At 39.0% G+C, this 15,282-nt stretch overlaps 1 protein-coding gene across 1 annotated transcript in view; it reads right to left on the bottom strand.

The window, feature by feature from the left end:
• The window catches only part of LOC114050706 (metastasis-associated in colon cancer protein 1-like), an 89,311-nt gene that overhangs the window by 40,581 nt on the left and 33,448 nt on the right, over window positions 1–15,282 (bottom strand). The window contains exon 9 of the mRNA XM_027872569.1: window positions 8,204–10,221. Within this exon, the coding sequence (XP_027728370.1) occupies window positions 8,204–10,221 (2,018 nt within the window). The remainder of the gene's footprint in view (window positions 1–8,203; window positions 10,222–15,282) is intronic.

The raw sequence follows: 15,282 nt of genomic DNA, 5'->3' as shown, positions 1-15,282 counted from the left end.
TCACTACAACAAGGTAGGCATACTAATGGAGAGTGCCCTGTCCCAAGTGCTGGGAATACAAAGAATGCCAGTGTGTGCTCTCAAGAGCTCCCAGTTTAATGGAGGATACAGCATGCAAACACCTCTGCACAAACAAGCTACATACAGGACAAATTTGGGATCATCTCAGAAGGAAGGCACTAAAATTAAGGAGGACTGAGAAGATTCATGTAGAAGGTGGGTTTTTAGCTGGGCCTAGAAGGAAACCAAGGCAGCTAGGAAGTAGAGACTCAGGGGAAGAGTTTCAGGTATGGTTATCACCAGCGAAAACGCTCGGAGTCTCGAGCTAAGAGTTTAGAGCACAAAGAAGAGCAAAGAGGCCAGTATGTGTGGCTAACAGGGCAAATGGAGGGGAGGAAGGTTTAACGAGACTGGAAAGGTAGGGAGGAGCAAGTTATGAAAGACAGAGGATGCTGTATTTGAGCCTGGAAGAAATAGGGAGCTATCTGGAGTTTATTGATTGGCAGGTGACATAGTAAAATCAGTTGAACAGCGGAGCACAGGATGCATTTTTCTCTGAAAAGTTGCCAATACCTTCTTAATGGACAAACCTAATGATTTTTTTTTTTCATTTCTCATCCTCTTAACTTCTCTGCTACATTTGGCACTATTAATGAATAGATCTGGACATCTTGAACTGGATGTCCTGTAGGCATGTCAAAGCGAGCATGTCCAAACTGGAATCATTATCTTCCCCTCACCTCAAACCCTCCCCAATTTTGAACTTTCCTATCAGGCTTGAGGACACCACGATCCTCCCAATCACCCAGGCTCATCACCTCAGTGTCATCCTCATGCACCCACACATCCAATCTGTTGTCATTTCTACCTTCATATCTCGCATGTGTGCCCTTGTCTCCACTCATAGAACATCCACCTTTGTTCAGCCCCTCATTGCTTTACCTAGATTCTTACCATATCATTCTATTGGGTATGTCTGCCTTACTTCTCTTTACTCCATTCTGTCCTTCACTCACCTGCTATTATCACTAGGATCAAATACATCTTTTGTCATTCAAAGTCCTTCATAACTGAGCCCTTTCAAATCTTTCCAATCTTAGACCCTCCTCCCCTCTATATTCTCCATGATGCAGCACCACTTGCCTTCTTTCTCTTCCTCACTCATGATACTGAGTTCCCCTTTCCACACCTTTGCATTTTCTGTCCCTCCTGCCTCAAATGTTCTCCTTCCTTACCTCCTCCTCTTGGTTTCCTGGCTTCTTTCAAGATTTAACTCAAATATCACCTTTTGTAGAGAGTGGTTCCCAAACCCTGCTGCTGAATGATCATGCCTTCTCCTCAGATTGGTCTATATCTACCCTGTAAGTATCTTAGACGTATATCATTATTTACACATGGCCTATCCCATTGGAATTTGAGCTTCCTGAGGACAGGGCCATTTTTACCTTTCTTTTGTATATCCAGTGCCTTACAGAAAGTGCTTGTTGACTTACTGATAAACTTTCTGACTGTAACATGAAATGCTTTGGAAACTTGGAAGCAGCAATGCCACTTGTCATTGATGTTCTGCTGTTCTTATAGGATGTTTGACACAGTGCCAGACATATAGTAAGTGCTTAATAAACGCTTACTGACTGATTATTGACTTCATCACAGACCAAATATCTGATATGTCCCTGAAATTAGGGAATAATTAATCTTTTTTTTTTTTTTTTACCAAGAAAGACCCAACATTTCTCAATGAACTGGCCATGCTGTTTTTCTAATAGCAACCTTCCTTAGCGTGGTGGTTATTGTTTTCTATGACTCAGATTAGGGCCAAAATGTTACGTATGAATGACTTTTCAAAGATCTATCTGTTACATAAAGTGAGACATGGCTATTATTTTCTAGGAATGATACTAACATGTATTTCTGAAGTTAAACAGGCATACATTTAAGACATACAACATTGTCTTATGAAATGAATAATCAGATTGATTTCCTGCCCTTACGACCCCCACGTTTTGCTTTCCTTCATTACCCAGTCCTTCCTTCCCTGTGTACATGCCTTCAAAAACTCCCAAAAGCTCTTTGTTTATCAATGGCTTCAACTATAAAACAAAAATAAATCCATCCAATTCTCCTGTGTTAAGAAAAAAAATCACCACACATCCTTCTGTACTCAGAAGCATACAGTCAAATACTGTAGTCAGTATTTGACATAAATACTCAGAAACATACAGTTAATTAATAGCAATCACACTGAAAAGAGATCGTCAATATGTCCTTATGAAGATCCAGCTTGGCCCTAGAAGAAGAAAGGAGAAATGTACCTCCCTCCCTTCTTTGCAGAGGTACGGGGCTCTAGCACACCATCAGACTGAAAGTGATGTGTTGGGTAGCCTTGCTGAACTACAATTGTGTTTGTTTATTTTTATCTCTTTTATTTATTTGTTTGGTTGGTTAGTTAGTTCCCAGGGATGGGAGGAATATATCTGGATAGAAAAACAAAAAAAAATCATTGTTTTTTATTTTATTAAGAAAAGGAATGACTAAGTCATCTTCTGGCAACAATGAGTTTGAACCCTCACAAAGGGAAGTCTGCTGTGTTGGACCCAGCTGCCTTCAGTGGAGTCTATGTATAGGAATGGGATGTGGGAGAGATGGAACATGTGGCTGAAAGGCTACCATTGACAGCTACTGCTGTCAACAGCTCGTTCCTGGTCTTAGGCAACGATCCAAAGTCTCTACTTCCCCCTCACTCTTATCCCCCTGAGCCCGTTTGGTGCCGAACCCTCCTCATACCTCTTTGAAGCCATTCCTCCTAAGCTCAGAGCCCGGATTCCCAGGACTGAGTTCTTCAGGGCACACTAATGTTAAACCCAGGAACCTGGACTCCCAGAACGAATGCACTTCCTCAAGTGCTCATCCTAGCCCACACCTCCCAAGGACTGACGTGTTCATTTCCCACAGTCTAGAGATAGAGAGTCAGGCCTGGAGAAAGAAAGACTCATCTTCCTGAATTCAAATCTGGCCTCAGACATGTACTAACTGTGTGACCCTGGGCAAGTCACTTAACCCTGTTTGCCTCAGTTTCTTCTTCTGTTAAAAAAATGGGTTGGAGAAGGAGATGGCAAACCACCCTAGTATCTTTGCCAAGAAAACCCCAAATGGGATCACAAAGTGTTGGACATGACTGAACAATTGAACAAAAAGCCCTGAAGCCAAACTTCTGCAGTAATTACACAAATTCAATATATTATAGTTATTAAGTCTTAAAATCCAGAGATACAACAGTTGTATTCATGTAAACATTTTGAGGCCGACAAAAGAAGTGAGACAAATTTGCAATTCAGCCTTCAATGGGCACATTGTGAGATGCAACAAAGCCAATGAGTTATTCCACATATAGTTATGATTTCCACCATGTAATTCAATCCCTATTATTCTGTCTTTTACAGCTCAGATGTACATTTGTATGTTCTTTGTTCAGGCATATTCTAATCAAAATCTTTCTGAAGCTAGCAGATCATCCTTATCAGAGCTGGAGATACAGCGTGTATAGGCAGGGCTGGGGCTAGAGGCTGGATTCCGTGAGAGGCACTTTTCATATTACTTTGGATAAATACCCAATTTTGATGCCAAACATTTTCACCCTCCATTGCCCACAGATATTTGGTTTCTGGAATCATTTAAAGTACACGGATTTGAGTGTCGACTGAAAACCTCTCATCAACAGTAAAACACACAGGATATAATTTCCAAACTCAAGAGAGTACAATTTTCAAACCTTGCCTAGGGCAGACCAATGCACCAGTACTGATACTTATCTGGTTGTAGTAATTTCTTCACTGTGTTTCCAAAACCAACTTCTACTTTAATTATCTTTGCCATGATATTAAGCAATACACATCCTCATTAAAATGCAGAGAATACACTTGTGTAGCACAACTGAAAATACTGATTCAACACATCAGGAGAGTTGCAGCTTGTTTGCGTGATGTTGAAATTTTTACCTTGTTTACCTTGTTGGCTAAACACTTTTCTTACAGTAAGTCCTGTCAAGTTAGCAATAGCCAGGTAATGGAGCAACCAATAGGCATGGATGGGCACAGGGAAAGAGCTCAGTTTTTTTCCTTCCAGAAGCTCACCAATATTTCTGTGCCAATGAAACAGTGAGGAAGTTATTGCTGGGTATATTAAGGGAAGGAGTAGGGATACATTGTTAAGACTAGACCTATTACTTGGACACTGCAGAGAGATTTGGAGAGAGCAAGCAGAATGGGAAAGGATGCTAGCCTTGTCCATGACCACTTGGGACTCCTGGGTATTTCTCTAGTCTCCATCTATGTACCTGCAAGTGTACTCCAGGTCCAGAGAAGGCTTCTGGAGGATTCTTTTCCATATTTCTTCAGGTAAGCCTTATGCATCTGTGTCCACATGCACAACTGCTTAGGGATTCCTGCCTAAAAACCTAAGGAGTGTGGTGGTGGATTGTCAGTACTCTGAGTTCCCAGAGGCTCCACTCTTGTGGGCTGCCTTCCTGAGGCACTTTTCTTGCCCTTGGGACATGCCTATGACAGAGGTAAAGACTTCTATCATACCATAGTCTACCAAGGCCAGGATGGTGTCACCTCAATGGGGTTGGACAGCCTGATCAGACTTTCCCAAAAGGGCAAATGACAGATGTTAACAGATGAATCCATTTGTGAGACCATTATGCACCAAAGAAATTGTATAAAGCCTGGTCTGCATTCTACGTAGCTTACCCACGCTTGATCTCTTCTTAGATACATAGGATCTGGAGGGGAAAGGGACTTCCAGGCCTCAGAGCTAACACCACCAGCTACTGTTTCCCTACTTAAACTCAGGCTTCCTGACTGAGGTCACACCCACTGCTTATGTCATCTCCTCTTTGAATTCTTTCCTCATTTATATCATCCTCTGCCTCTTAAGAGCCTCGTACTTACATAGTCAGTCAATTAGTCATTACTAAGCACTTTCTATCTGTCAGGTTCTGTGTTTGGCCCTGGAGATTCAAAGAAAGATGGAAACATTACTCCTATTCCACAGGAGTTCACTTTCTACTAGGAGAGAAAACACACAACTAGGTTTCCACATATATTCTATGTGTTACATTCAGAGGCAATTAAAAATATGATATACAGAGATCACACTAACATTAATAGAGCCCTGGATTTTGAGTTGAAAGGGACCTTAGAGTCCAGATTATCCAAATCCTTCCTTTTGCAAGTGAGGAAACTGAAGCCTGGAGAGGTTGGGTGACTTGGCCAAGTTTAAACTGGAAGCAAAGATCAGTATAATTCTTTATATGTATTTATGGCCTAAAATCCCCCTCTGCAGGTTTTGAATGACATGGAGATGACTCGGGTTCTCGATGCCTTTGCCAGTTGAGCTTTGAAAGGCACAACTAAGCTGGGAGGTTTTCCGGTATGGGTAAAGGGATGAACCAACCTAGTTTTGTTAGGAGGGTCTCAATACCAGGTTTTCTACAGCCGGGTTGGCTTTGAATTTTCCAGCTGGAACAATTCTTGAAGCCCTCCTACTGAGCCAGAGAGGAGTAGAGATCTGCATCTGCAGGCAGCACGCTAATAGGAACCCAGGTCATGTAAGCATAGAATTCCATACGTGTATCTTGCTAGTCCTTATGTTCCTAGGATTTTTTTTTTCTCTTATATCAGTTTTGAATCCCATTTCTGAGGATGGGGCAAGGATATCCTACTTCCCTTGGGCCTGACTCTACGCCATGCTCCAACAATCTGCTGTATATCCTTGAGACTTTATTCAAGGGATTGTTGACTTGGAGAGTCCTATTTAGAGAATATAAATTAAACTAAGTTGAGGTCTCATGTGTTCACAGAAAACTTCATTTACTTAAAGGATTCAAGGATCCTCTACTTCCTACTGTTCCTCACACAAGACCCTCTATCCATCATGCTACTGACATTAGATGGTCCAGTGGATAGAGGATGGAACTTAGAGTGAGGATGGATTTGAGTTTGAATCCTTCCTCAAACACTCACTAGCTGTGTGACCTCAGGCAAGTCATTAAAGCCTCAGTTTCTTCATCTGGAAAATGGGGATAATCATGAACCTACTACTTCACAGGACTCTTGTGAGGATCAAATGAATCTACACAGGCAAAGTCCTTTGCAAGCCTTAAACACTGTACAAATGCTAGCTTTTAGCATTGGCATGCTTTTACGTTGGCTGTCCTTTATGCCTGGAACGCATTCCTTCATTACTCCAATTTCTTCATATTGCTTCAAGACTAAGTTCAACCACCACTTTGGCATAAGTCCTTCTCTGACTTCCCCAGCTCCTTGTTCTTCTCCCTTAAAAATTGCCTAGTATCTATTTGTAAATACCTATATATGTAGATTAGGTCCTAATTAGTGCTAACAATAAATTCAATAAAATTATGAAATGTATCTGAATTCACACTTTTCAAAATTGTAATTATGTAAAATATGTCCAGAGGACAGTAAGGTGACATAGTAGATAGAGTGCCAGGCCTGGATTCAGGAAGACTCATCTACCTGAATTCAAATTCAGCCTCAGACACTTACTAGGTATGTGATCCTGGCCAAGTAACTTAACCCTGTTTGCCTCTGTTTCCTCATCTATAAAATGAGCTAGAAAAGGAAGTGGCAAACCATTCCAGTTTCTCCATCAAGAAAACCTGAAATGGGGTCATGGAGAGTCAGACATGACTGAAACAACTAAATAACAGAACAACAAAATTTGATGATTGGTTTTAGTCAATGGAAATACGCAGTATGACTCTGAATAATGTGACCTCTTCACAGGATTAATTTATTATCACTAGTTAGGACTTTCCCTGATGTAGATTAAGCTCCTTAAGGGCAGGGGACATTTTATTTTTGTCTTTATATCCTCAACACCTAACACAGTGAGGGTACATATGGTAGGCATTTAATAAATTTGTGTTAATTTATTGATCTATCCTTCCATGGTTTCCTTGATGGGAATACTTTCCCCACTGATGGTTTAAGAGAAAGTTGTCTTGGATTGCTCTGCCTAAAAAGTGACCCCCTAAAAAATAAAAATAAAAAGTGACCCCCTGGAGCCAATCTGGTAACGAGCTTGTCCAGAAGTAGCTAGACTGGTCCTATGTATAGAACAGACATATATGGCCCTTAATCAAAACCTTTTCATCTTGGTGGAAACTACTAAAGCATATTTTCCATTGGCAAGAATTTTGAGGACACAGGATGTCCTCTGTGCCAAGATGAAGACTTGAAGGACAGTAGCACTTTAACAGAAGAAGTCCATGGAACTCTTGTGGCTTGGAATCCAGTTCTGTGATTTAACTGCTGTGGGCAACTCTCAAGCCTCCCAACTCTCCATTCATAATGCAGCTCAATACCTCATTTGTAACTTCTAGTCTTAGAGACTAGAGAGGTTATGTGGTCACACAGAGGTGGACCTGTAACTTAGGTCCACTCAATTCCAAGGCCAACGTTCTAGCTGCCACCCATTTTCTCATATCTATGGACTTTAATGATTTTAATTTGTCAAATCATAAGATCAGAGATTGAGGGGGGAACTTTAGAATTCATCAAGGCTGACCCATTTATTTTACAAATGAGAAAAGTGAGGAACAAAGAGGTCAAATTACTTCGTCAGGGTCCCATAACTTTTTGATCCCAAGTATTTCTAAGTACAAATCCAAGACTCAACATATTTCAAAATCCAAAATCAAATGGCACCAATACACACACACACACACACACACACACACTCACACACATGCACACACGCACAGAAAAAGCATCTCCAATGAATTAAAAGGTTAAATGGTTAAATTGTGCTTTCCATGGCCCTGCTGTTACGTTCCTTTATGAAATGAATTTACTTTGAGGTAATATAAAATGTCTAAATATTTGAGAAAAGAGAAGTGCAAGTCTCTTTAGTGTTATGTCCTACTACACAGAATCTTTATTCTTCCTTCAAAAGAAGAATAGGATGCTAGGAGGAGGGGTATTTTTCTGAGAATCAAACTGAGTATTAAATTTAAGGAATAGCCTTGTATCCAGACCTTAGTGGCATTTAATGATTTAATTTGCTGACTTCTGGAAGTAAATTCACCTGTCCTTTATCATTATTTTGAAAGGAGTGCTATTACATTAATTAAGTTATGAAGTCCTTGTTTAAAAAGCACCCAAGCAATACTTACGACCACAAGTTCATAAAGAAAGCTCCTCCTCTTTCTGTCTGTATGACAATCTTCCTTCAACTTCTTGACAACATAAGACACTCTTTCTGTCTCTTTGTCAACTTGCATCTGATCAAAATCTTCTGCCATCAGCTGTGAATAGCCCAGTGCATCAGCTAAGGCTTTCCAGTCCAACATTTTTTCAGATACCAAGGTCAGCACAGTTGAATAGATGTAGGTCATCTTCTTAAAGGGCAGGGCAGCCTGTTCTATAAGTTTCTGGGTTGTAAATGCATTCTCTGACATGTCAATTACTTGTTCCCTAGAAATCACTTTGACATTTTTGCAATGCACAAGACCAAGCTTCCCCCGGAGGACTCCTACATACCATTCCTTGACTTTGGTCTGACCAATGGCTTTCACCTTGCCTCCTCCAAGAAGGGCAATGGTGTCCCCTTTGAAATATTCTAAGAGATAATCAATCTTGTTCTGCCTTAACACTGTTTTCATAGTTACACCGTAATTGATAAAGTGTAGTGTTTTATCTTGAAACTTGGGATATTTAGTAGCTGGTGCTGGGGACAAAGGGTAGCACTTGATCTCTTCCATTTTCAATGCATTTGACTGATTGGGAATCCTACTGAAGTTGGGAGCTGGGTCAGGTGTCCTTACATAAAACTGTGCTACGGGATTCTCGTTGGGAGTATGGATCTGGACCAGGAACACAAATGTGTGTAAGTTCTTGCTGTCCATTGCAGAGAACAGAAATTGTTGGTGGATAACTTCTCCAGCTTTCAGTTGCTCTTGTTTAATTGCTTTCCTTTGGCCATCTTCTTTCACTTCAAAATCTAGATCGTCTGAGAGGACTGAAATGTATAGATCATGGGGCTGGTCAAGCAAAAAGGAATGTTTCCCCCAGAGTTGAAATACAACTGGAGACACGTTTTTCCCACTCCTATTAATATCAGTAATGGTGAGCTTGCTCGGCATATAGCTATGTCCCCATAAAGTAAAGATGGCAGTGAAACTGGGATGGATGTATTTGGGTCCATAAATTCCAACATAAACAGTTTTGTGGATATAATCCCACACACTTGTGGCTGGTGCCTGAATGGTTTTGGCTTGAGCTGTGACCACTATATACATCACACGACTTAGCTCTAATAATTTCACTTGGATTGTGTCATTGTAAACATAGCAGGTATTGAGTTCTTTGAAGGGGCCCCCTCTATTGGAGCTATGCAAACAAGTCAGCATCCCCATGACTTGGCTAAAAGGGTCCTGCCTCACTTCAGCTGAGATTTTCATTTCTAACAAAATGGTTTCCATTGTATCAAGGTTGCTTAATCTAATTTCCAACAGTGGGCTCACAGTGCATGACAGATCATGATTCAGCTTTTCTGGAGGGTCTAGGAAAGCCCTCATTGTAACTTCTTGGAACTCTCCAGGCCTTACATGGCCTTGAGGTACATGCACAGTGATGTGTGATCCTGGGAGTTGCACTGAGCCTCCTTTGTGGTCTAATTTACAAACAATAACAGTATCTGCCACTTGTGTCTGAGCCCAACCTGGACTGTGACTCATTGTGTTCAAATCCAGGCATGATCGAGCCAGCTGACGTTGACTTAACCAGGCCATTTTATAAGCCTCCCGGTCATGTTGAAGCCATTCTATGTCATGAGGTAAAATCTGGTCGGACATCTCTGTATTCAGTGTCCCATCAATAATGTCCAAAAGTTCTGAAACACTCTTGGATTTCCCAGATTTCCTTGATGAAGACTTCCTGAGCAATTGATGGACATTTAATTCATCGCCGGAAGAACTATCTTCTTCTACTTCTCGAAAGAAGAGAAAGGGGTCTTCTTTTAAAATGGAAATGTTTGTACTCTTCTCAATATTTCTTAACTGAGCTATGTCATCCAAGAATGGGTTAGAAGCAGAGAGTTCGTTCCAAAATGGATTCGTTGTCTTGGAAATAGGACTGGCATGCTGAGAGCTAACTTCAGGCCAACCAGGAAGCACATCATTGTCTTGGCAATCTGGTTTCGAAAACCCATAAAATAAAGGTGAGTCAACATTCTCAAATCAATCTATGACCCAATAATTATCATATCTCAACAATGAGAGTCTACTTTTTTTTTTAAGCTTGCTATTTACCCTCCAGGATCTGACCATGAATTTCAAAAGCAGTTTTAGATTTGGTCAATTTTTAAGTCTTTGGGAAAGAAGGGGGAAAATTATCCCATTGACTTCTGATATAACAGATAATGTCACAGTCTTAAAATCCCATTTAATCTCGAGATTCTTATATCTAAATCTAACCAAGTGTCATTTATAAGAAAGAAGGAATTATTTTTAGTTTAAAGAGGAATAGATTTAACCTGTTTCCTCTTGATCAATGGAATAATCAGAATTTTTATTTATTTTTTCTTGATTTTTAGAGGCAGCATGGTAGAGTGAAGACAGAACCTGGCTCCCAGAAAAAACCTGGGTTTGAGTCTTGTCTTTGACACACACTAGCTTTGTGATCCTGAATAAATCACTTAACTTTTCAGTGCCTAGAAAACCCTCTAAGAATCTCAGTTTCAGCAAAAGTGACAGTATGTTTTAGTACAGGGAGTTCCCAATACCAATGGAATCACACAGCCAGGCCCTACCCCAACTTAATTTTACATTTCTATTATTTAGGCTGCTCTTACATGCCAGTGCTCTTCTATATTAAAACCCACAAAGGTGTCTAGTGGTCAGATGTTTCCAAAGATCTGTATGTTTTGGTATCATGTCATTTTTTTCATGAATGGTACTACTGTTAGGATAGAATGAGATGAAGATTGTAAAAAACATTGCAAACATTAAGTGTTAGCTAATCTTTTGTTTTCAGAGCCCTGAACATCATATGCCTCCAGTCTTGGTCCCCAGACTTTGTTCTTCTCTGCTATAACTTTTGAAAAGACAGGGCTACCCCACATTGATGAATTTCTGGAGGAAAGCTTTGAGTAGAGGCTGAATGATCCATATGTCCATAAAATCATGATACTGGTCTACTTGAAATAAGCAGCATCTTGAGGCATGGGGTGCCTTGTATACAGTCAGAACTTAATCAATGCAGCAACTCAGTTTTCAGATAGATTTAAATCTGTTACCACTTAAGGGGTAAGGGAAAAGGCTATGGATTGATTAGCTAATTGAATAACTGGGTAGGCTGCCAGGGAAATGTCTAGTAACCCAGCAGACCATTGGAATGCCATTAACATGGACTTAACTTCCACCTTAACTCTAATAACATGTTAAAAATCAAAATACGCATTACAGAAAATTTCAGACCAAAAGAAACACCTCTCCTCTGAGCTTTTGACTGTATGGTCATGCCTCCCTTTCAGATTCCGCTGATTCTTTAGGTACCTTCTCCTCCTGGCAGCTCCTTCAGACTACTCTTATCCTAAAACATTTTAATCCATTATACACTCATAACCTTTTCTGTTTAGGATTTTTCAGAAGAATTTTAAAATATTCCTTATGACTTGCTTAAGCACTTTCTTTTATTAGGATTTCAGTTGAATTCATCAAGCATTTATTAAGCAATGTGGCAGGCACTGTGGTAAGTGAGGAGGATATGCAGACAAAGCGAAAGATTGTTTGCTCTCAAAGAGCTTATATTCTACTGGAAAAGAGGAGAGGATCTGACACGTATATGACTAATCAAGCACAGATGGGCCAAATCCTACCTTGGATGCTTTGTGGCTGTGTGACCTGAGGCAAGCCTCTTGCTTTTCTGGACCACAGTTTCCTCATCTGCAAAGTGAGGGAATTGGACTACGTGGATTCTGAGCTTCTTTATTACTTGAACCCTATGACACACTCATCCTAAAGTACCACAAGGCTATCCAAAAGAGCTTCAAAAGGGAGAGAGGCTCCTATGAACGGAGGGGACCAGGAAACTCATTTTGTTGGGGCAGCATCTGATCTGTGATTTGGAGGGAGCTAGGAATTCTAAGAGGTAGCAGTGAAGAAGGAGTACATTCTAGACATGAGAGAACAGGCATGTAAAGTGGGAGATGTAATGAAATAAAAGAGCTGGGTGGAGCCAAGATGGCAGAGTAGAGAAAACACTCAGCTGAGCTCCCCCAGTATCCTCCTCCAAAAAACTTCAAAATAATGTATCAGGTTGAAATCTAGAGTGACAGAGCCAACAAAAGGTTGGGGTGAGACATTGTTCCAACCAGTGACAATTTAGGAGGTCAGAAAGAAGGATCTGTGATGTTGGGGTGGGGACCAGTCTGGAGTACATGTGGATACAATGCCAGTGGTGGGACTAGGGAGTGGTGACAGAAACAGCCACAGCTTTGGGTGCTCTCAAGTTAGAGACAGTAAGGGGACAAGGCAACAACTCAGAAAGAGATTATAGAGGACCCCTGTACTAGCACTGGATATAGGAACAGATAATGTTTGGAAACTCCATTGCCTACACCCATTTCTGGGTCACAATTAAAGATCAGAGAAGAACTCTTTCGGTCAAAGAGGAGCAGGGACCCTGAGGAACAGTATCACTTCCAGCCACAAAGATGAAGGAACCCTAAGGATCAGTATCAATTGAAATCCCAAGGGATCGGGAGCCATTCCTTGGTAAGGACAAGAGAGTGGGCCAGGGAGGGAAGCAATGACCACGACTCTCCACAGATCACACTACTTTGAAAGCACCAAAAACTTCCAAACCCCTAGAACTAGCTCTGAAAACAGCAGTGTGAATAAAGCCTGAAGGTTGGTGCAGTGTCACTGCCCTCCTACCCCTATGCCAGGAAAAGAGTCCAACTTTAACATAAAATTAAAATCAAGAAATGGGCTAAGAAAAATGAGCAAAGCAAAAAAAGAACCCAACCATAAAAAGCAACTATACTGACAGGGAAGATTAAAACAAACTCAGAAGAAGACAATGAAATAAAAACATTTACAAGCAAAGCCTCAAAAAAAAAACTAAATTAGACACAAAAAAAATCCTGGAAGAGATTAAAAAAATATTTTCAAAATCAAATAAGAGTGATAGAGGAAATTTTACATAAGGAAATGAGAGCAAGGGAAATAAAAGATGAAAAGATAATTAACAGCTTGGTAAAAAGAAGGGGGAAAAGACAATAAAGCAAATAAAGCCAAAAAAAAGAATTAGCCAAAAAAAATTTAAAAAGAAGTACAAAGGATCACTGAAGAAAAGCATATCTTAAAAATTAGAATTGGGTAAGTGGAAACTAATGATTCCATGAGACATCAAGAAACAATAAAACAAAGTCAAAAAATGAAAAGAAAATATAGAGAAGAAAATGTAAAATACTCCATCAGAAAAATAACTGACATGGAAAATAGATTAAGGAGAGATATTTTAAGAATTATCATGCATCCAGAGAAAGAGCTGATAAATAGAAGTATGTATGAAGTAATTTTACATTTATATGTGTATACATGTACATATACATACACACACACATATATAATATATGCACCAATTTTCATCTCTAGGGCAGGGGGGAGGGAAGAAAATAAGAAATTTACATGATAGTTTTATTGTATATTTGAAAGGAATAGCAAGTTCTACATAGTAGATTTGTACTTTCATGTACAATCATCTTTTTATTGCATTATGTTATGGAAATGTTTTATTCCATAAATTAAAAATAAAATTTAAAAATAAATTTTAAATAAGGAATTATTGAACTACTTGAAAGTCATGATCAAAGAAAAGACCTGTACTTCATATTTCAAGAAATTATCAAGGAAAACAGCCCTGATACCGTAGAAACAGAATAATATAGAAATTGAAAAAATTTACCAATCACCACATGAGAAAAATCCCAAAATGAAAACTCCCAGGAATATTATAGCCAAATTCCAGAGCTCCTGGATCAAAGAGAAAATACTTCAAGCAGCCAGAAAGAAACCATTCAAATATTATGGAACCATGGGCAGGATCACACAAGATTTAACAGCTACCACATTAAAGGAGTGGAGGGTTTTGAATACAATGTTCCAAAAAGCAAAAGAGCTGGGATTATAACTCAGAATAAAATAAACAGCAAAAATATATATGTGTATATGAGTGTGTGTGTATATACATATATATATATGTATGTATGTATGCATATAATCTTTAAATTTAAATTTAAAGTAAGGAGTTGGAGCAGAATCTATAATGCCTCAGCTGAGGTCAAAAAAAAAAGGAGCAGCAATTATGATCTCTGACAAAGCAAAAGAAAAAATAAACCTAATGAAAAGAGATAAGTAGGTAAACTACATCTTGCTAAAAAGACACTATAGTCAATGAAATAATGTCAAAACTAAGCCCATATGCACAAAATGACACCATCCAAATTCTCAAAGGTAAAATTAAGTAAATTACAGGAGGAAATAGATAATTAAACTAGAGAAGTTGGACACCTCAATTTTTCCCTCTCAGAGCTAGATAATTCTAACCATAAAATAAAGAAGCAAGTTAAGAGATGAATGGAATTTTAGAAAAGTCAGATATAGACCTCTGAAGAAAACTGAATAGGAATAGAAAGGAGTATGCTTTTTTCTCAGCTATACATGGCACCTTCACAAAAAGTGATCATGAATTAGGATGCAAAACCTCACAATCAAATGCAGAAAAGCAGAAATGTTAAGTGCACCCTTTCCAGAATATAATGCAATAAAAATACATTCAATGAAGGGCCATGTTAGCATAGACTAAAAATTAATTAGAAACTAAATAATTTAATTCTAAAAACATAAGTAGGTCAAAGAATAATCATAGAAACAATCAATTATTTCATTAAAGAGGACAACAATGAAAGAAAATAATAAAATTTGTGAGTTGCAGGCAAACCATTAATTAAAGGAAAATTTATTTCTATAAGGGGGTACCTCAATAAAAGAAAGGAAAAACAGATCAATGAATTGGCTGTACAATTAAAAATAGTAAAAGAACAAATTAAAAAACCCCAATTAAACACCAAAATTGAAATCTTGATTATCAAAGGTGACATTAATAAAATTGAAAGTTTAAAAAAAAAACTATTGAACTAATAAATAAAACTAGGAGCCAGTCTTATAAAACAATAAAAATAGATAAC

This window comes from Vombatus ursinus, unplaced genomic scaffold, assembly GCF_900497805.2.
Source record: "Vombatus ursinus unplaced genomic scaffold, bare-nosed wombat genome assembly UNPS02014799.1, whole genome shotgun sequence".
Lineage (NCBI taxonomy): Eukaryota > Metazoa > Chordata > Mammalia > Diprotodontia > Vombatidae > Vombatus > Vombatus ursinus.
This window is presented reverse-complemented; position numbering and strand designations above follow the sequence as displayed.